This window comes from Elephantulus edwardii, unplaced genomic scaffold, assembly GCF_000299155.1.
Source record: "Elephantulus edwardii isolate Elephantulus edwardi_28Jun2011 unplaced genomic scaffold, EleEdw1.0 scaffold00217, whole genome shotgun sequence".
Lineage (NCBI taxonomy): Eukaryota > Metazoa > Chordata > Mammalia > Macroscelidea > Macroscelididae > Elephantulus > Elephantulus edwardii.
This window is the reverse complement of record NW_006399967.1, coordinates 1,802,757-1,823,271: the sequence shown is the minus strand read 5'-3', so window position 1 is coordinate 1,823,271 and position 20,515 is coordinate 1,802,757. Positions and strand designations below refer to the sequence as shown.

General features: G+C 57.2%; 3 protein-coding genes across 3 annotated transcripts in view; 1 reads left to right on the top strand and 2 right to left on the bottom strand.

Moving 5' to 3' along the window:
• The window catches only part of TMPRSS9 (transmembrane protease, serine 9), a 51,265-nt gene extending 46,005 nt beyond the window's left edge, over positions 1 to 5,260 (top strand). Inside the window, exons 14-17 of the mRNA XM_006897919.1 lie at positions 3,671 to 3,842; positions 4,275 to 4,540; positions 4,694 to 4,830; positions 5,099 to 5,260. Of these exons, the coding sequence (XP_006897981.1) occupies positions 3,671 to 3,842; positions 4,275 to 4,540; positions 4,694 to 4,830; positions 5,099 to 5,260 (737 nt within the window). The remainder of the gene's footprint in view (positions 1 to 3,670; positions 3,843 to 4,274; positions 4,541 to 4,693; positions 4,831 to 5,098) is intronic.
• An 875-nt stretch (positions 5,261 to 6,135) lies between these two features.
• Positions 6,136 to 6,656, bottom strand: TIMM13 (translocase of inner mitochondrial membrane 13 homolog (yeast)). The gene is made up of 3 exons (XM_006897918.1): positions 6,537 to 6,656; positions 6,386 to 6,454; positions 6,136 to 6,234 (listed from the first exon to the last, which is right to left on the bottom strand). The coding sequence occupies exons 1-3, from the start codon at positions 6,654 to 6,656 to the stop codon at positions 6,136 to 6,138; spliced, it is 288 nt and encodes a 95-aa protein (XP_006897980.1).
• A 2,522-nt stretch (positions 6,657 to 9,178) lies between these two features.
• The window catches only part of LMNB2 (lamin B2), a 22,928-nt gene continuing 11,591 nt past the window's right edge, over positions 9,179 to 20,515 (bottom strand). The window contains exons 5-13 of the mRNA XM_006897917.1: positions 13,671 to 13,841; positions 13,181 to 13,306; positions 12,833 to 13,053; positions 11,923 to 11,988; positions 11,522 to 11,741; positions 11,001 to 11,108; positions 10,493 to 10,612; positions 10,248 to 10,367; positions 9,179 to 9,220 (exon numbers count right to left, since the gene is read on the bottom strand). Of these exons, the coding sequence (XP_006897979.1) occupies positions 9,179 to 9,220; positions 10,248 to 10,367; positions 10,493 to 10,612; positions 11,001 to 11,108; positions 11,522 to 11,741; positions 11,923 to 11,988; positions 12,833 to 13,053; positions 13,181 to 13,306; positions 13,671 to 13,841 (1,194 nt within the window). The remainder of the gene's footprint in view (positions 9,221 to 10,247; positions 10,368 to 10,492; positions 10,613 to 11,000; positions 11,109 to 11,521; positions 11,742 to 11,922; positions 11,989 to 12,832; positions 13,054 to 13,180; positions 13,307 to 13,670; positions 13,842 to 20,515) is intronic.

Sequence of the window (20,515 nt, the reverse complement as noted above, 5' to 3'; positions counted from 1 at the left end):
TATTTGGCTTCCCACACTGGGCCCTCCTAACAGGCCCAGAGACGTGCCCCAAGTTCTCACCATTCTTGCCTGTAAGGCTCCCCCCGCCCCTCCGCACTTCCTTCAGGATGTGTCGATGATCATGGTCGTCTGTGGGACAGTGACACACAGGCTCCTGTTGTGGGCTTGGGAGGGACACCTGTGTGATCAAACTCACACAGGGCTTGGTTCCTGGCCAGGGAACCCCTTGTGCAGGCATCACCCACCTGCCTGTCGATGGGAGCTGCTGTGTCGCTGGGACGCAGAACAGCTTCAACTGAGCTTCCAGACAGAGACGAGAAAGAAAGGCCTGCAGGGCCCATGTTAGCTCTGTCCTACATGGACAGGAGCTTGGCATGCATTGGGGGTCAATTCAGGGGCTCTGAACAACAGTAATGGTAACAGTAGCAGAAGGAGTTTCAATTAAACCAGGTTTCAAATGCTGAAGCAAAGCCCAGCTAAGAGAAAAGGATGTGGCAGTGGTCAGGATTGCTGTGGCCTGGGGGGGGTCCAGAAACTCCTTTCTGGATCTGAAGGCTGCACTTGGCATGAGGTGGGTTTTGTGGTCCAACTCCACTAGGAAAAGAAACCCAGACCACACGAAGACCTGTGTGTGTCGCAGTGGCCGAACCAGGCCCAAGAGGTAGTCACAGGTGTGATCATTGGGGCAGATGGTCAGACCTTTCTTGTGACATGCATCTAGGTAAACTAGACCCATCAGCTTTTTGGTTGTTAAAGGTCTGCGCTTTCTAGAACTCCCTCACTCACACACACACCCATATACCTCCCACCCTCCACAAGGGAGAAGTTCATTCATTCAAACTGCTAGCCTCCCACTGCAGGTCTGTGGGATCTAGTGAGGGAGCCTTTCAGGGAGTTTGAAACAATCCTCCCCAGAGGAGGTAGTTGTTTTGATACTTTGTAGCCATAAGAAGTCTGTGGGAAGGATACTGTATCCTGTGGACTGTGGAGCCCTCAGTTTCCATGGCTTACACCCCTTGCTTTCTCCTTCTAGTTTGATTGTTAATATTTTCTGTAGCTACCCCATGGGTGTTCTTTCTTCTTAGAAATGTATCCATGACTGTTGTTTTTGAGAATACACACAGCAGATCACTCACTGACAGCAGGTTCTGCTATAATTCAGTGACAGGTCTGACGCCTTCCTTTTGTGTGACCACCACTTCTCATTTTCCAAGTTGTTCCTCCTTGAGAACTTAAACCCATGGCCCCTAAATTTCCCATCTAATCCTTGGAAATGCTATTGTCAATCTGACCCCAGAGATAATTCTAACAAGAAGCACAATGTTACACATTTAAAGTTACATGCTTTATTAGTTAATCTAAATTGTTCAAGTAAGAAAAGACTTCAGGGGATATTTGTGATTTAAGATTTAAAGGGTAGCTCAAAGCAATAGTTTCAGGAGCTCAGTCCACCTCCATGACTCCTGAAAATCTGGACGCCAGGAAATATCTCAATTCTTTTCCTTATGTCACCCCCTTTTGATCAAGATTCAGCTGGGGAATTCTTAACCTGGGGTCCAAAACCCCTATGAAGAGAGGATGGGTTCTAGGTGGAGTAGAATATTCCAGGGAGACAGATTCTAGTTTCTATCAGATTCTCACCGGTTCTCTAGTCACTTGGTCTTCGGACGGGCAAGATGGCAGTCAGGAAGTTCATGTCTACTGCATCCTAGGAACATGAGGGCCAGGTAGGGTCCTGGGCTGGGGAAGACCTGGAGGTACCCCTTCCGTCTCTCCTGAGGCCAGGCCTCTGAGGCCCCTGAACCTCCTTGCTTAGTCCCCTAGAACTGTCATATCAGAAACACCACGAGAGGGCGGCCCTAACAAACATACATGCTCCCACAACCTGGCATCCAGATCGTGTGTGTGTGTGTGTGTGTGTGTGTGTGTGTGTGTGTGTGGCCCAAGGGAGGGCGCACTGTGGGGCCCCAGGGAAAGTCTGCATCCCCCCGTGTTCCCTGGAAGTCTCCACATGCCACCTGTGGTCCCTCACCCTGTTCCTGCTTCTCGATCTCCACATCCATGCTGCTCCTGACAGCTCAGAGGGATCAGAGAACGCCCCTCGGGCAGGAAGCTCTGGTGGCCTAGCGGTATGGAGCTGCACTGTCATCGCAGAGGCACACAGTTTGAATCCACCAGCTGCCCCATGGAGAAGGATAGGCAGTCTCCTTCTGCGTGATTTACTCCCTCTGCCAGAGGCCCAGCTATGGTCAGTTCCAGCTCCCAGCTGAACTGCAGCACCAAGCACACACATTAGCACAACAAAGGGAATCTGTGAAGACACTGTGTGTGGTTGCTGGGTGTCCTGGCGGTCATCTGCAGCTTACAGGACCTCAGGTGACAGAGGGGCTGGAAGGCCTCCTAAGTGGTTCACCAGGTCTTTTGTTCAGAGAGGTCCCAGGGTGGGTTCAAAGCACCAACCTGTCAGCAGTTGAGTACTACTCACCACAGCCTGGCCCAGTCAGAGGCATAGTGACCCTCCACTGGGTTTCTGACCAAGTAAATATCAATAGGAGGCTGCCTCATCCTTCTGCAGAGCTATTTGGTGGGGATTTACAACACAGGTTTGTCCTGGAGCAGGTTAAACCAGGCTGCTCCTTGGAGACAAGGATTCTGAGGCTTCATCTGAAATACTTTGGACATGTTGTAAGGAGGGACCAGTCCTTGGAGAGGGGTGTCATGCTTGGGAGGGTGGAGGAACAGCACAGGAGGGGAAGATTCTAGATGAGATGGAGTGATTCAGTGACTGGGGTAAGGGGGTAGGTGTGTCGGAGACAGTGTGATTGGCACAGGATGAAGCAGAGTTTAGGGCTGTGGTACACAGGGTCTCTGTGAGTCACAGGTGACTTGTCTGCACATAACATCATCATTGTGGGGGTACATGATTCATCTTTGTCGGGTGCCAGCCTCTGTCCTTGCTGACTGTACAGGAATAGCGAGGGGGGGGGTCATCAGATGGCTCTCTGGTCACCCCCTGAATTAACAGTGGTCCCTGCAGCCCTTTCTGAACTGCCTTCCGTTGTTGGGCTCTGAGGGCACCACATTTGGGGAGGGGTCACCGGAGGAATACCGCTTCCCCAAAGAGCTACCAGGACAGAAGGCAGCTACAGGGCAGGTCAGGAGGGCCCAGCGGGAAGGCAGGTACCTAGGAGGGGGGGGGGGGGGGGGGGGCAGGGGACAGCATCCCCGCTGCCTCCCAGAGTTCTGGGGACAAAGAGGCATTAAGGCAGCCAGACCTTGTTCCCAGACCCGATTCCATCTCCCGCCCACACCCCAACTGGGGTGGTGTGGGGCTACCTGTGGTGGAAGGCTGGGAGGAGTTACGCTGGGAGGGGGAGGGAGGGCACTGCACGAGAGGGTTGTGCAGGGTCCGGGTGGAGTTCGCAGAGGGAGATTGTGGGAGGGGGCTACATAGTGGGGGACTGCGCAGGGAAGAGCCTGAACCGATTAGGGGGCTGCGTGGAGGGAGGACGTACAAATTGGGGGCGGGGGACGGGGCTGCGTGGAGGAGGCAGCAAGGATAGAGAGGCAGCGCTCGGGACCCCACTCCCGCGCGGGGGGCGCAGTGCGTGGGAGGGGGTGGGTGCTGCCCAGAGGGGGCTGCGCCGGCCGACCAAGCGGCTCCCTGCAGACTGTGGCCTGGCGCCGGCGGCAGCGCTGACCAGGATCGTGGGCGGCAGCGCGGCGGGCCGCGGGGAGTGGCCGTGGCAGGTGAGCCTGTGGCTGCGGCGCCGGGAGCACCGCTGTGGCGCCGTCCTGGTGGCGGAGAGGTGGCTGCTGTCGGCGGCGCACTGCTTCGACGTGTGAGTGTCGCCCTCCGGTCACCAGCTCCCCCTCTCCAGACCGCTTCTTGCAGGCACCACGCTGGGCTGGGGGGGCGGAGTCCAGTTTCACAGCCCCCACGAAACACAGGGTCGCACCCCCTCCCAGCTCGGACCAGGCGCAGGGGTGACACCTGGGGCTGTAGGATGGCTCAGTATGTCCTCCAGCCCCCAGGGTCCCAAGTGGGGAGTCATGGCTCAGCCCCCACCCAGGGCCCCTTACTGGCTGGGCGCTCAGTGGGGGTGGGTCTGACCAGGGACCTGGGAGGAGGGAGGCCGGGCTCAGGGTGCCCACCCATGGAGATGCAGGCCACTCTCAGTCGCAGTTCCCAGTGTCTTAGGGTCCGAGGGAAGGGGGTTGGAAGCTGGGTCCAGCGCGCCCCCAGGGTGCAAAGCCTCCGCCCGCCCCCGCAGCTACGGGGACCCCAAGCAGTGGGCAGCCTTCCTGGGCACCCCGTTCCTGAGCGGCGCAGACGGGCAGCTGGAGCGCGTGGCGCGCATCTACAAACACCCCTTCTACAACCTCTACACGCTCGACTACGACGTGGCGCTGCTGGAGCTGGCGGTGCCCGTGCGCCGCAGCCGCCTGGTGCGGCCCATCTGCCTGCCCGATTCCGCGCCCCGGCCGCCCGCCAGCGCGCGCTGTGTCATCACAGGCTGGGGCTCCGTGCGCGAGGGAGGTAGGCGGGGCCGGGGCCGGCCAGGTGACCCTCACCCCGAGGGAGGGAGGGACGGGAGGGGGCGCAGGGTCCGCAGCCTAGACCTTCCTGCGGCCAGGTGCCCCCCACCCCCAGGGAGCCCCGCGGCCCACCCGGCTTGTCGCCCACCGGCAGGCGCGATGGCGCGGCAGCTGCAGAAGGCGGCCGTGCGGCTCCTGAGCGAGCAGACCTGCCGCCGCTTCTACCCGGTACAGATCAGCAGCCGCATGCTCTGCGCCGGCTTCCCGCAGGGAGGCGTGGACAGCTGCTCGGTACGTGCCGCTCCGCTCGGGACACGGGGCACGAGGGCCAGGTGCCCGCCGGGAAGAGCGCGCTAGGCGCCACTGCCCCCCGCCCCCAGCAGGCACGCAGGACACCTTTCCACCGCGCACAGCTTTGCGTGTCCACTGAAGGAACCATTTCCCAGATAGTAAGAGTGAGGCAGATTGGAGTAGGCATTCACCAGGGCCGATGAGGACTGGGGCGGTAGAGGCTGGGGGGGGGGGAGCTGGCCCTGAGCCCTCTTTCCTCTCTCCCTAGGGCGACGCTGGGGGTCCCCTGGCTTGCAGGGAGTCCTCGGGCCGGTGGGTGCTAACAGGGGTCACCAGCTGGGGCTATGGCTGTGGGCGACCACACTTCCCGGGTGTCTACACTCGGGTGTCGGCTGTGAGAGGCTGGATCACCCAGAACATTCAGGACTGACTGCACTCTTGGAGAAGAGACCTGAGGGGGACGCAGGGGATGTCACCTGGTCTGCTGGGGAGGGCGTGCTGGGCAGAGGGCATGGCTGTGTAAATTTTGTGGCAATAAACAGCCTGCTGACCCCAATTTGCTGGTTGGACACTTGCGTCAACTCCCATTTAGGACGGAGGTGGGAGGATGGTGAGGAGACAGGAAGGGCAAGGGAGCGTTCCAAAGTCAGGAGAGCAATGATGTCAGCTTAAAGAGTAAGGTGCACCTGGTTCAAGCTATGGTCTTCCCAGTCACTTGCTGTGCATGTGAGAGGTGGACAATGAATAAGGATGACAGAACTGTGATGTTGGAGAAGAGTACTGAATACCCCATGGACTGCCAAAAGAGCAGATATATCTTGGAAAAAAGTGCAAAGTGCTCCTTGGAGCAAAGATGGCAAAGGGGATAAATGGGGGATACATGACTTAACACTACATCCTCTAAGCTGGAATAAAATTAATTCACTCGTATTGAGAGGCGGCGCAGTGGCCCCAGCCTCCTGTTGACCAAGTCTTTAGGTCACCCCAGGGCCCAGGTAGACCAGCACAGTCCCCCAAGAGACCCAAGGAGAAAAAGAAGGAGTCCTCGCTCAGCAAATTTATTTCACAGCATCAAGAAGTCCTGACTCTGGTGGGCTTAGGTAAGACCTGTCTGGCCCCTGCCCCAAGGTCCAAACAAGGTCGAGGGGCCACACCCAGGAGAGGCCACAGACCTCCCCTGGGCTGCCAGCGATTGAGAAGACACAGGGGTCCCCAAAACAGCGGCTGCACTCGCGGCAGTGGCGCGGCGCCCCCGGCCTCCCTGCAAGTCACTGAACAGGACGCGGGGTTTGGAGCTGCTGCCGATCACATGTTGGCTCGCTCCCGCTGCAGCCGTGAGTTGTAGGCGCGGGACACGGTGTTCCAGGCGTCCATGTAGCGATCCATACACATGGCGATACATTTCTGGAAGGGGAAGGGGCCTGCGGTGGGACGCGCCTCCCGACCCCGGTGGCCACGGGGTGCCGAGAGCGCATGCCCACCGCCCTGCCCGTCCCCCGCGGCAGGCTCCCTCCCCTGGGTCCCAGGGCCCCTCGGTCCACCCCTCAACCCTCACCTGTTCTGAATTGTCCAGGGAGCCCCCGGGCTTCCCGATGCACTTCCGGAAGCATTTGTCCGTCATTCTCTGCGGAGACACTCTGCGCTCAGGCGCAACCCACCACTGGGGGACCCTCACCCCTCACCGGTCCCTTGGCCCTGTCACCTACCTGCAGCAGCTCCTGGGCGTTGGCCACGGCAATCTGCACCTTCACCTGCTCCATGATGAGCCCTGGGTCCAGCTTCCCGCCCCCCGAATTCCCAAAATCTGAGCCGAAGCTGCCGTCCATGGCTCCGCAAAGTCAACCGGACCGCGGCCGCGTGCGCCGACCCGTACTTGCCCCGGAAACCGGTCCCGCACGGCACCACGGGAAATGGAGTCACAAAGTACCGAGATCAGGCAGGACTACAACACCCACAGGGCCGTGCGCGTCCACCTCACCCCCGCCCAAGAACGTACCCCACACGACCTCTCCCCGTCCCTTCGCTGCGCCTGCGCAGTGTGGCTGTTACTAAGCCAATGTCGGGCTGCACGTGACACAAAGCAGGCAGCACAGCTCCGAGGCGCCTGTCAACAGGCAAAAGTTTTGTGCTCAGAAAGCGGGCGGTGGGAACAGCCAGGCAGCGCGGGATTAAGCCATCTGTCTGTCCTCCTCTGGGAGAAAATTGGGGGGCTGGTTCTTAGGTGCCACCTAGTCAGGGGGCTCCAACTCCAGCAGCCCTGCGCTCAAATACACTCTGAATCAGAACTTAAAATCAAAATGTTTATTGGAGTGTTGTACAAAAATTTCCAGTCATAAAATGTATAGTACAAATCGGTGGGAGGCGGTAAGAGCAGAACAAAGGACCACACATTTGGCATGCTTCACCTTCAAATCCGAGCCGGGGGCCCGGCTCCCCGCTCGGTTATGTAACAGACGCAAACAGCTGCCAGTGAGGAGTGGGGTAGCAAACGCGAGACAAGTCATCCTGAAGCCGATCAAGCCAGCCATCCTGCTCCTCCGAGGGGTCCCCCCAACTGCCTCTTGGTCTCAGCATTTCAGGGGGCCGCACTCACAGTCGTGAGGGGTTACAAGTGCCTTCAAGTGAAGTGAATTTGAGAACAAGACTGCTCCTCAAGCCACAGCCAACATGACAAGCCTGATTCAGCTGTGAGTTCACATACAGATGTCTTCCAATGACTGCTGGTCACCACTGGCTGGCCACCCTCAGCACCCGGACCACCTCAGCTTGTGAACATCAGAGCCAGCTTAAGGACAGTACAGCCTCAAGCCTGGGGGTGGGGACAGCACATGGCATCTGGACATGCTGGGAGCAAACCCCAGATCCCAGTTTTCAGCAACCAGCTGCATGCAGCCCAGGACACACACGTCGTTGAACCACCAGGAGCCCCCTGTCCAGAACCTCCACCAGGCCAGGGTGACAAGAAAATCAGGGCAGCTCCGGTCCCCTATGGCCTTTACCCAGAAGTGGAGGGAGACCCATACCTATTCTTCCAGGTCAAGGGCCTGATGACACCTTCCCCAATAGCCAGCCTGGGGTCCCTCCCTACCACCTGCAATCCTCAAGGCAGGCAGTGCTAGGGGGTGCACTGCAGAAGCAGGGGGAGAGGTGCACCTGGACACCAAGGGCAAGCAGTGGTTTGCAAGCACCCCCATCACCCCTGAGGGCGCATGCCTCCGACAGCATGGCTCAGTGTAGCATCTAAAATTAGCTGCACTTTCTAAAGGTTGTCCACTATTTGGGGCCCACAAGACAAGAGCCCCCATGACAATGCCCCATTGGAGGGCCATCAGCTTGTCCTTGATGTGGGATCCCAGGGATATGTGAACTGACCAATGTAAAAAAATAAATATCCATTAAAAAAATAACTTCTGTGTATCTGAGTGGGAGGGAAGACAATGAAAAGCGAAGGGGAGCCGGGCAGCTGGTGTGGAGTGTCTGCAGACCTCAAACTAGAGGCCATGATGCGAGCACATCTATCAGAATCATCTCACTATGTGGACAGTGGGCAGGAGAGGAACGTCTGGGTGTGCGCCAGCCCCACGTACGTTCTGCACATGTTATCAGAGCTGGCTGCATGCTTGTGGCCACTTGTTCTACACCTTGGGGTCATCAGGATGGCCTGTCCAGCCTGCACTCTCGGGTGACCCAAGACTTAGACGGTCTGACACCTACCACTTCTGTGACGCCTGTGGGTCACACGAGGGGCAGCCCTCTGCCCTGATGGCACCTTGATATGCCAGGGCCTCAACGTGCCAGGCACGGCCCTCTCCCCCAGCCCTGAAGGTCCGGCTAGGTGGGAAGCACCCATCCGGTGAACCTCGCCAATCTAGGCTGCTTCTGCATCTGACTCACAGCAGCCCACACCCACAGACCGGCAACCTGTCTGTCTGGCCACACCAGAGCAGAGTCCTGAATTTGGTTTTCTGGTAAAAGCTTAAAAACAAAACAAGAAAACTAGTGAATTCCACCTCAAGACATGGGTCATGTCTGTCCCCATCTCCTCCTGGGTCCCCAGCCAGACCCTCCTGGCTCCAAGCCCAAATCCCTTTAGCCGGCAGGTCCCCAGTCCTGGGCCTTAAAAATTCAGCCAGATGGTGAATGGGGTCAACAGTGTGTCTCAGACAAATGTTTTGAGGGGAAGGGTCCTAGGACCCCACAGACTCCAGATTTACAGGGAAGACCCACCCCCAGTGTCCTGGCAGTTGCTTAAAAATTCTATAGAAACGTGTCGAGCACTAAAGAAAGCCGACGGTATAAAAACAGCCTCGGAAGCGCTGGGAAAGCGGCCGGGAGGCTGGTACTTCGTTCACATCACACGGCAGCCGCGCGAGGTGGTCCTCGGGTCCCCCTGGAAAAGCAGTGACATGGTTAGAGGGAGCCTCCAGGGCTGTGGGGAACCACAGTGCAAAAGCTTTCCAGAACCTTCTGTGTCTGCTCCTTGAACTCACTTTCTACGCCAGTAGAAACAAGAGTCTTACCACGATTCCCTTAACAAAGCCATGACGGTTTCAGTGCGATATCTAAAACCCCATCTCTTAAGGTAGATGAGGTGACAGGTGACTCAAAGAGTCCCCTCACGGCTGTATTGGTGCCACAGCTGTTCAGGTCCCCAACCCAGGGTCAGGCGACAACTCCCACTGACCCAGTCCCAGCACAGGCGAGCCGGGCTGAAGGGCCAGGGCAGAGTGTGCAGTCCAGGGTGGAGGTGAGCAGTACGTGTCTACAGGGGGTGTGTGCATTTGTGCAAATGACTGTGCAGGAGGCCAAGCGTGGGCTTCTGTGTGCGCACACCCGTGCAGATGGGTACACGGCCGCCCTGGACGCACGTGGCCATGTACTCCAGCTGTCGCAGGTGTGTGGTGCGCACAGTGCACGCGCCCTTCTGTCACGCACCCATCTGTGCCACAAAGCCCTCTATCCTGGGCACGAGGCATGCACAGCCTTTCACCACGCACGCCTCAATGTCCAGGGGCCCTCTGTCCAGAGTATGTGACATGTGCCGGGTGGTGTGTGCACATACATGGTGTGTATGCCCTTCTATTGTACCCCCCGACGTGCTGCACGCCCCTCTCTCCTCCCTCCACCTTGCAGGCCCTTCTACCCCGTGCATCCCTGTACCCATCTCCATGCACACATCCCCCTCATGCGCCTTCTATCACGGACTCTCCATCTCACACACCTCTACCCAGTGCGCTCCTCTATCTGGCATGCCTCTCCATCTCACGCCCCTCTCTCTATCCCACAGGTCCCTCTAGCTCACAGGCCCCCCTGTGCCGCGCACATGGCCTGCATGCCCTTCTATCGTGGGCCCTCCTATCTCGTGGGCCCCCCATCCCGTGTGCCCCTCTGGCTGGTGGGGAGGGTGTCGCAACTACCTGCTGGTGGAACAAGTCCTCCTCGCCAAACTCAGCCTCCTCCTCCTCTTCCTCCTCCTCCTCCCCGTTCTCGGTCTCCCGGACGACTGATGACTGTGTCACGGCTCGCATGGCCACCTCCTGAGGAGACACGGGTGCTGACAGACACCCTCCCTCCTAGCACTGCCCAAGCAGGAGGAGTTCTGGGGCAGGGTAGGACCCGGCCAGCCCCAGTGCCCAGCCGGCACCACACCCAGAGAACCCACCTCTCCATCGGCATTGACCAGGGCGGTCCGGAAGCGCTCGCCCGAGCCCCAGCTGCTCTGGCTCTTCCACACGAGTGTGGAGGGTGGGCTGTGGGCCACACCTGCCCCTGCCGCCCACACCTGAGGACATAGGAAAGTGTCAGTGGCCCCAGCCACAAAGCCCTTCCACACCGGAGGGACCTGTGGCACCTTGAAGACACCGACAGGTTCATAGTGGAGAAGGGCTCCGGTGCCCACACTGTGACTGCCAGCCCCACGCAGCCCACCAGTGCTTTGGCACATCACCACGCCTCACTTTCCTCTTTAGGACAGGAGACACTCGGAGCGGCCAATGCAGCAGTTGGGGTTCACAAGTGGCTCCACGACAGCTCACAGCTGAGTTTCCATCTCACTGCCGACCCGCCCACCACTCTCCCCGTCACCTGTGCAGCTGGCACCAGTGTCACTCGCCCCTGCCCAGCTAGCATTCCAGCTCCCACAGTTCCCCTCCAATCAGGCCGTCACCTACCGTGACTGTCTGTCCAGCCCGCAGGACATACTTGGGTGTAAACTTATAAGCAATTTCTTCTCCGTCTGCCATCTGCCTCTTGATCCTCCAGTTACCCAGAGACTGGTCCTGAGGAAGAAGGCACCAGTAAGAGGGGCTTCCAGGAATCCAGTGCTGGACGCCTAGCCCCAGGTGGCCGCCCCCTCCCCGGAAGCCTGGCCCCCTGGCGGCCGGCCCCTCCCCTTGGGAGTCCACGTCCACCCTACGTCCTGACCCACCCCACCCCCAGCAGCCACCTCCTCTCTGGAAACCTGACACGTGGGGGTCTAAGTCCACCCTGGAGCCTGACTCCCAGGCGGCTGGCCCCTCCCTAAAGGCCTGACTCCCAGGCGGCCGGCCCCTCTCCAAAGCCCCGGCCCCCAGGCAGCCACCTCCTCTCTGGAAATCTGCTTCTTGGGGGTCCATGTCTACCCTTCAGCCCGGCCCCCAGGCAGCCACCTCCTCCCTGGGCCCCTGGAGAGTCCACGTCTGCCCAGCCTGACCTTGCTGGAGCTGTTCTTGAGCCGCACGAACTTGCCCTCCAAGTCGATCTCCTCAATGCTGATGCTGCCTGAGGCAGATGCCTGCTGGGACAGCTGGAAGCTGCTGGCACTGCTGGAGCCCGAGCCGATGCCAATGCTCCCAGAGCCTGAGCCCAACGCCTCCTCCACCTCCAGCCGCTTCCGCTTGCTGCGGCCTGGGCGCCCCGCGGTGGGCACGCCGCTGCCGCTGCCGCTGCTGCTGGAGGTGGCCCGGGCCTCAGCGGAACCTGGGACGGTCGGGCTGCTCTCTGCCTGTCCAGAGGTGGAAGCCGTTGCCCACCGCTGCTGGAGGTGGCCCGGGCCTCAGCGGAACCTGGGACGGTCGGGCTGCTCTCTGCCTGTCCAGAGGTGGAAGCCGTTGCCCACCGCTGCTGGAGGTGGCCCGGGAGATGGTCACACGTGAGGATGGGCTGGGGGACAGCTTCAGCCTAAGGGGAGAAGGTGACATCAGTTCTTCCAGCATCTCTGCTCACGGTCTTCCCACCTGGCCCTACCCCGTCCGCATTCCACGGCCAGAGCAACACCTGAAGGAACCAAATAGCCTGTCATCTCAGAATGCACCTTCCGGTTCAATAAGAAATGAATGTAAACACAGTCTACGTCATTCTAGAGTTATGCACACACGTAGGTATCTAGTATCTTTTTTTAATAAAAGGGTTTTGTTAAAAAAAAAAAAGGGGGGGGTTTGTGCGTTTTTAAAATTTTTTTAAATTTCATCCAAATATATTTATTTCATAAACACATAAATAAAGTCCTAATAAAGGATTTGAAAATACTTTTGATGGGCACATGTTGCTTTAATCTCTTTGCTGTTGCACACAGCACAGCAATAAACATGAGTGGGTTTTTTTAAATTTTTTTTATTTTTTGTGTGTGTACCATCAAATGTGATCTGACTGGTACAGGAGGAGATTGTCCCTCCCTCTCCAGCAGAGCATCTGGTGGATTCGAACCTCTCACCTTTGAGACTGCAGTGCAGCTTCTTGCTGCTGGGCCACCAGAGCTCGCCTACTGAGATCATTTTAAAGGACGCTGATAACTCTAGTTTCCAATTTTGCAAAAAATGGGACTTCCTTAACATGTAAACTGAAAAATCTGAGTTTTATATCACTAACGCAAGTTCTGTAGAAAAACCATGCAGCACATGCTTGACTTAACATTATTTATACCTTCCCAATTTTCTATATTCTGTCCCAACCGGCCTAAATGAAGGGTGCTGCAGGCCCCGCCCCTCGCCGCGGCCCCGCCCCTCGCCGCGGCCCCGCCCCTCACCTCTCCTCCTCCCCCTCCAGCAGCTTGCGGTAGGCGTTGATCTCCATGTCCAGGGCCAGCTTCACGTCCAGCAGCTCCTGGTACTCGGCTAGCTGTTGCTGCATCACGTCGCGCATCTCTGTCATCTCCCGCTCCTTGGCATCCAGCATCTTCCGGAACCTGTCCCGTTCCCCAGCCATCGTCTCTTCCAGCTCCCGGATCCGGTCCTCGGCTGCGCTGGCCTGGGAGGGACGGTCAGCAGTCAGCCAGCAGGACCGTCCAGGAAACCAGACAAGGCCCAGAGGGCAGGCCACCTGCCTGGCGCTTCCCACTGCCCCTGATGCCCTGACGGGGAGGGGGCTCACTCACCTGCTTCTGGAGGCCGGACAGCTGGTAGCTGAGGGACTCAACCCGCACTCGGGCCTCCTTCAGCTCCTCTCGGGCCGCGCTGGCCGCCTTGTCATTCTGATCAGAGCTCAGCTTGGCATTCTCCAGCTGTGGGGGCAAGATGTGGTCAGGGGGGCGTCGTATGGGTGAGGACGTGAGGCCCCCATCACGTGGGCCCACGTGGGCCTGCGGGTTTGCTCCAGCACCAGCAACTACGTACCTGCTGGCTTGTCTCTGTCCTGACCTGACACCCCCTGCCCACCTTGGCCTGGTAGGTCTGCTCCAGCTCCAGCCGGTACAGATGTGACCTCTGACGCCCACCCGCTATCCTCTCCTTGGCCTGACCCCTGATACTCCACCCACTGGGCCCACCTTGGCCCTGACCCCTGACCCCCGCCGCGCCCACCTTGGCCCTGACCCCTGACCCCGCCGGGCCCACCTTGGCCCTGACCCCTGACCCCGCCGCGCCCACCTTGGCCTGGTAGGTCTGCTCCAGCTCCAGCCGGTACAGCCGCACTTGCTCGTCATGCTGGCTGCGCAGCTCCTCCAGGGCCTGCGCCATCTTGAAGTCGTACTCCTGCTGCCGGCTGCTGTCCACCTCCACCAGCTGGTGCTCATGCCGCCGCCTCGTCTCCCGCACCTCCTGGGGGGACAGGCCAAGGCCATGAGGCGCCCTGAGCCCCGGGCAGGGCAGGCGAACTGGGCACGACCACCCAATCTCCCCCCCAAGACCTTGTTCCAAGCACGGAATGCCCACTCGTGGGTCACCCTGTCCCTCCCACCATCACACACTCAGCAGCACTGCTCCCCGCCCAGGCTGACCCCAGCCTCCACCCGCAGACGACCAAGGCCATCCGCCGCACCAGGGACAGTCATCCCCCACAAAAACGGGTGAACCCTGTAACCATGCCGTGTCAGCCGTCAGGCATGACACAGGTGAACCCTGAAAATGTGCCCTGTGACAGCCGTCAGACACAACAGGTGAACCCCGAAAATGTTCCGTGACAGCCCTCAGACACAACAGGTGAACCTCGAAAATGTGCCCTGTGACAGCCGTCAGACACGACACAGGTGAACCTCGAAAATTTGCCATGACAGCCGTCAGACACGACACAGGTGAACCCCGAAAATGTTCCGTGACAGCCCTCAGACACAACAGGTGAACCTCGAAAATGTGCCCTGTGACAGCCGTCGGACACGACACAGGTGAACCTCGAAAATTTGCCGTGACAGCCGTCAGACACAACAGATGAAACCCCGAAAATGTGCCATAACAGCCGTCAAACACGACACAGGTGAACCCCGAAAATGTGTCATGACAGCCATCAGGCACAACAGGTGAACCCCGAAAATGTGCCGTGACAGCCGTCAGACACAAAGGTGAACCCCGAAAATGTGCCGTGACAGCCGTCAAAGGTGAACCCCGAAAATGTGCCGTGACAGCCGTCAGACACACAGGTGAACCCCGAAAATGTGCCGTGACAGCCGTCAGACATGACACAGGTGAACCCTGAAAATGTGCCCTGTGACAGCCCTCAGACACAACAGGTGAACCTCGAAAATGTGCCCTGTGACAGCCGTCAGACACGACACAGGTGAATCTCGAAAATTTGCCGTGACAGCCGTCAGACACAACAGATGAAACCCCGAAAATGTGCCATAACAGCCGTCAGACACGACACAGGTGAACCCCGAAAATGTGTCATGACAGCCGTCAGACACAACAGGTAAACCCCGAAAATGTGCCGTGACAGCCGTCAGATGCTGTTTAGGAGAAAGGAAATCATGGAGACAGAGGGGGTCAGCAGTTAACGGAACCGAGTGGGAACCGAGGAGAGTGACCCTCCAGCGGGTTCTGAGACGGTTTAATCTCTGGGGGGAGACCCCATCCTTCTCCGTGGGGATCTGGCGGATTCGAACCGCATGCTTTCGGGAGCTCTGGTAGCCTAGTGGCAAGAAGCTGCACTGCAATCCCAGAGGAACACGGTTCGAATCCACCAGATGCTCTGCCGGAGAAGGAGGCGCAATATCCTCCTGTAACAGTCAGATCTGATTTGACGGTACACGCACACAAAATAATTAAAAAAAAAACCAAAAAACGAACCGCATGCTTTCGGGCTGCAGCATGGCTGCTGACCTTGAACTGCATGCCTTTAGGACGGCAGCGCAGTTTCTTACCACTAGACCCTCAGAGCTCCCAGGAGAGGGGGGAGGAAAAAGATGACAGGGACGATGGCTAAGGGCTCGGTGATGGAATGTTCTGGAAGTAGACCGTGGTGGCTGAACACATGACAGGCTAAGACTGAACCATACACGAGGGCGGCCTGAGACGTCGCCTCGACCCTGTAAATAAGCCACACGGTGTATGAGGTGGGCTTTGCGAGAGCAGGACACCCTTCCTAAAGAAAACCGTCGCCTTTACACACAACTTAGGAGCCTCAAGCCCCTCACACCCACCTTGATGGCATCCCGGAGGGCTCCCCACGCCCTGCCTGCGCCCCGCACTCTCCGGGAGCCCTTTGCCATTCCTCTCCAGGGCCCCTTGAGGAAGTCCTTCCGGGGTGGCCTCTCCAGGACCGCAGGTCCCTTTCGGGGTCTGTCCCTGGGCCTCTTCACGGGGTCACTGGAGGATCTCCTCACGGTTTTCTTCTCCGGTTCACTCGAGGGTCTCCTCACAAGTTTCTTCGGGGGTCCACTTCTGGATGCCTTACGGGGCTCCCTCGAGGCTCCCCCTGCCCTGTCCTTCACGGGTCCATTCAAGGGGCTCCTCCGGGGTTGCTTCTTGGGTTTCCTCACAGGCTCCTTCCAAGGCCTCTGCATGGAGCTCCTTTTAAGGTGCCTCGCAGAGCGCCTCAGGAATCTCCTCGAAGGTTCCCCCTTGACATCCTCCCCAGGTACCCCACGGGGCTCCTTCCTGAGGGCCCCCTCAGCGTCTCCCGCACACTCGGGCCGGAGTTTCCCCTCAGCACTCTTCATGTACTCCTTCCTAGGCTTCTGAGCTCTCTCCTCAGGATCCGACATGCTTCCTCTCAAGGGTCTCCTCACGGGTGTCCTGGCACGCTTCACAGGCTGCCCCTCAGGGTTCTCCACGGGGCTCGCCTCGAGATCTACGGAAGGTTCCTGCCCAGGTCCTCTCACGGGGTCCCTCTTGGGTTTCCTCAAGGGCGCCCTCAGCAGTCTCCTTCCCTCAAAACCGTTCACAGGTTCCCCCTGAGGGTCCATCACAGGTTCCCCATCATGGTCCATCACGGGTTCCCCCTCATGGTCCATCACAGGTTCCCCCTCATGGTTCTTCACGGGTTCCCCCTCATGGTCCATCACAGGTTCCCCCTGAGGGTCCTTCACGGGACCCCCCTGAGGGTCTATCAAAGGTTCCCCCTCATGGTCCATCACAGGTTCCCCATCATGGTCCATCACGGGTTCCCCCTCATGGTTCTTCACAGGTTCCCCCTGAGGGTCCATCAAAGGTTCCTCATGGTTCTTCACGGGTTCCCCCTCATGGTCCATCACAGGTTCCCCCTGAGGGTCCATCACAGGTTCCCCCTGCGGGTCCACCATGGGTTCTCCATGCGGGTCCGTCCTGGATTCTCTTTCTGCGTCTTCCACAGGAACCATTTCAGTATCCACCATGGATTCTCCCTCAGGGTTCTTCACAAGTTCACCCTCAGAATTTTTCACAGGTTTCCTCAAATATCTCTTCACGGGTCTCCCCCTGAGGCTCTTCAAGGGTTCCCCCTTAGGTCTCTTCACATGTCTCTCCTTGAGGTTCTTCAAGGGATCCCCCTTAGGTCTCTCCATGGGTCTCCCCCTGAGGTTCCTCAAGGGTTCCCCCTCAGGTCTCTTCATGGGTCTCCCCTGGGGTCCTTTACAGGTTCCCCCCACAAGGTCCTTCATAAATTCCTTCAAATGTCTCTTTAAGAGTTTTCCCTTAATGGTCCTTGACAGGTTGTAGGGGTTTTTTCACAGAGTCCTTCGTGGGTTCCCCGTCAAAAATCATTCCACGCTGCCTCATACGGTCCTTTGAGGGCGCCCTCTTGGGTGCCCACGCCGCTGTGCCCCGTGCTCCTCCCTGGCAGCTCCTGGAGGGTCTGCCCTCAGCTGCGCTGGATCTCTGACTAGCAGCTCTCCTGGGCAGTGACTCCCCAGAGGGCCTGCCCCACCCCAGAGCTTCTGTTCTGGGCTATGACAACACAATAGCCTCTGGGGAGGGTCCAGCAGGTAGTCCAGGGCTGGGCTCCCAGGAAGGAGGAAACCAGCACCACACACAGAAACACTAGTGTCATCTGTCAGGGCCTCCTAGTCCCACGTGGCCATGTTCAAACACGCCCCTTGAGAGCAGGAGGTCACAGGGTGGGAAAAGGTGCCTGGAAGGAAGTGAACCAAGGTTCAGGAAGCGGGGCTCCTGTGATAGGGAGACGCCTGCAGCATGGTGCCCCCACAAGATGAATCCACGTCTTAACTCCCAGAGGCTGTTGTCAGGGCTGTCAAGTAGACCTCAATTCCTGTAGACCTTGTGATAACGACCTGTCCCCGCCTGATCACCTCTGACACTCGAGCTCAAGTTACAGTCACTGTGTCTGTCTCACTGAGGGTCTCCCACTCCTTGGCTACCTTCTACCTGTCAAGCACAATGTCCTATCGCAAGGACTAGACTAACAACATGCCCAAAGTATGTGAGGCAGGCAACCTCCTCCTATAGCGGTCAGATTCCATTTGACAGTACACACCCCCCAAAAAGAACGTGAGACAAAGCTTCACTATCCCTGCTTCCAAGGAGCACCTGGCCACACCTTCTCCAAGACCTTTATGTGTTCCTCTGGAGTCCACACTACTCAGCCCTCCTCTCCATCACCACTCCGCAAAGGCGTCCATTCTCTCGTCCTTCATCACGGTCCAGTTCCGAGCTGCTCAGCCAGTAACTGGAAGGACTGTGATTTCTATCAGGTACACCTTAGTCTTCAGAAAAAAGTGCATCAGCGCTCTTCTGCACAGCCTTCAACCACGCAGTGTTCTCTTGCTCTGTTCACACAACAGCCTCTTGGTCTAGACACAGGTTTCATATGAGCTAAGTGTTCTGGGATGCTGAACGCGCTTCTCAAATGTTAGCACAATGTGTTAGGATCCACACAGTCAAATGCCTCTGCATAATCAAGAAAACACACGTTAACATCTCTGCTTCCAGCCAGGATCAATCTGATATCAGCAATCTGACTCCAACACACCAATCCCACCTCCCCCAGTTACTGTGTCAGTCCATCTCATCTGGGGTCTTCCTCTCCTTCCAAGCCTGATGTCCTTCTCTAAGGACCAGTCCCTCCTGGCTATGTGCCCAAAGTATGTGAAATGGAGCTTCAAAATCTTAGCCTCCAAGGCAAATCTGTTTGTCTTCTTGGAGGTCCATGGTAGGTTCAATACTCTTCTCTAGCACCACAACTCAAAAGCATCAATTCTTCTGTCATCCTTAGTCACTGTCCAGCTCTCTGATGCATAGCAAGGAATTATAAAAACTATGGTCTTAATCAGGCACACCTCAGTCTCTAGACTGACAACGTTGCTTCTCAGTACTCTGCAGAGGTCCCCGACAGCAGCTTTTCCCAGTTCAGTTCTTCTGATTTCCTGACTGCTGGTGCCAAGATGGTGATTGTGGAGCCGAACAAGCTATAAATGTTAACAACCTCAATCTCTTCTCCACCCATAGTGGTGCTTCCAATTGGCTCAGTGGTTGAGAATCTTTTGTCTTCTTGATGTTGAGCTTCAATTCTTACTGAAGACTACCTATAGTCCTTGACCTTCTGCAGCAAGCGCTTCAGGCCCTCCTCCGTTTCAGCAAGCAGGGTTGTGTTATCTGCGTAACACAGACTGTTGAGAAGTCTTCCTCCAAAGCTGATGCCACATTCCTCCTCATAAAGCCCACCATTCCAAATGCTCTTTTCTGCACAGACTGCAGAGAAATGGACACAGGACACATCCCTGACACACTCCTTTCCCGATTTTGAAACATGTAATGTTTCCTTGCTCTGTTCTGAGGACTGCTTCCTGGCCCAAATATAGGTTTCACATGAACACAATTAGGTATGCTGGGGTCCCCATTCTTCTTAAGGCTAGCCATAATTTATTGTGATGCACACAGTCAAATGTCTTTGCATAGCGAAACACAGACTGACATTCCTCTGGTATTCTTTGCTTTCTGCCAAGATCCATCTGACATCATCAGTCATCTCTCTAGTGCCATGACTTCTAAATCCAGCTTGTATTACTGGTAGTTCTCTGCTGATGTACTGTTTCGGTCCTGTTTGGATAATCTTCCGCAGGATTTTGCTTGCATGTGTTAATAGTGATATTGTTCAACCATTCCCTCTCTGTCAGGTCATTTTTTTTTAGAACAGGAATAAATATAGATCTCTTCCAGCCAACAGGCCAGGCAGTTAGTTTTCCTCCAGATTTCTTGGCATAACCTGGTGAGCACGTCCAGAGGAGCGTCTGTTTGTTGAAATATGTCAGTTGGCACTGTTTGGGAACTTCCCATAGAAGCTAAACGTAACTTTATTTGAAGAAGCGCCATGGCAGACGGGATTAGGTAAAGGATCTCGGAATGAGGAGCTCAGCCTGGGTTACAGGGGAGGCTCTAGGTCCTAACACTAGTGTCCTTACTGGACACAGAAGGGAAAGACAGAGACCCTGACAGTGGAGGGAGAGTCTGCGGCGATGCAGCCACAAGCCACACAGCACCGAGGGCCACAGAAGCAGAGATTCTCCCTTAAAGCCGTGAGGGCACGACCCTCGTCCTCATGTGGAGGCTGAAATCGGCTGAAATGCAAGAGTCTCTGCTGCTTGAGGCCCCACAACTGTGACACTGCCGCGGCAGCCTAAACGCGCGCGCGCACACACAGAATAGCCCGTACTACAGCGAACTGAGTACACACACACACACACACACACACACACACACACACCCCTAGCCCCTGACACATACCTGCCAAGCCCATACAACCCCCTGCCCTTGATACACTCAGCCACCCAGTCCCTGACACACACCTCCAGTCCCCTCCACAGTCTCTGACACATCCACCCTCAGCACCTCCTCTCTCTCACATACACCATCCCCCAGTAGCCTGACACCCCCCGCCCCTTTTTCTCTCTCACACACTCCCCCAGCCTCTCTCTCTCACACTCAGAACCCCCACAAACACATAAACACACACACCCAGCATCTCTCACACACACCCAGCCTCGCTCTCACACGCCCACACCCAGTCCCCCTCACACCATCCCCAGCCCCTTTATCTCACACACACCCTCAAACATACACACCCCTAA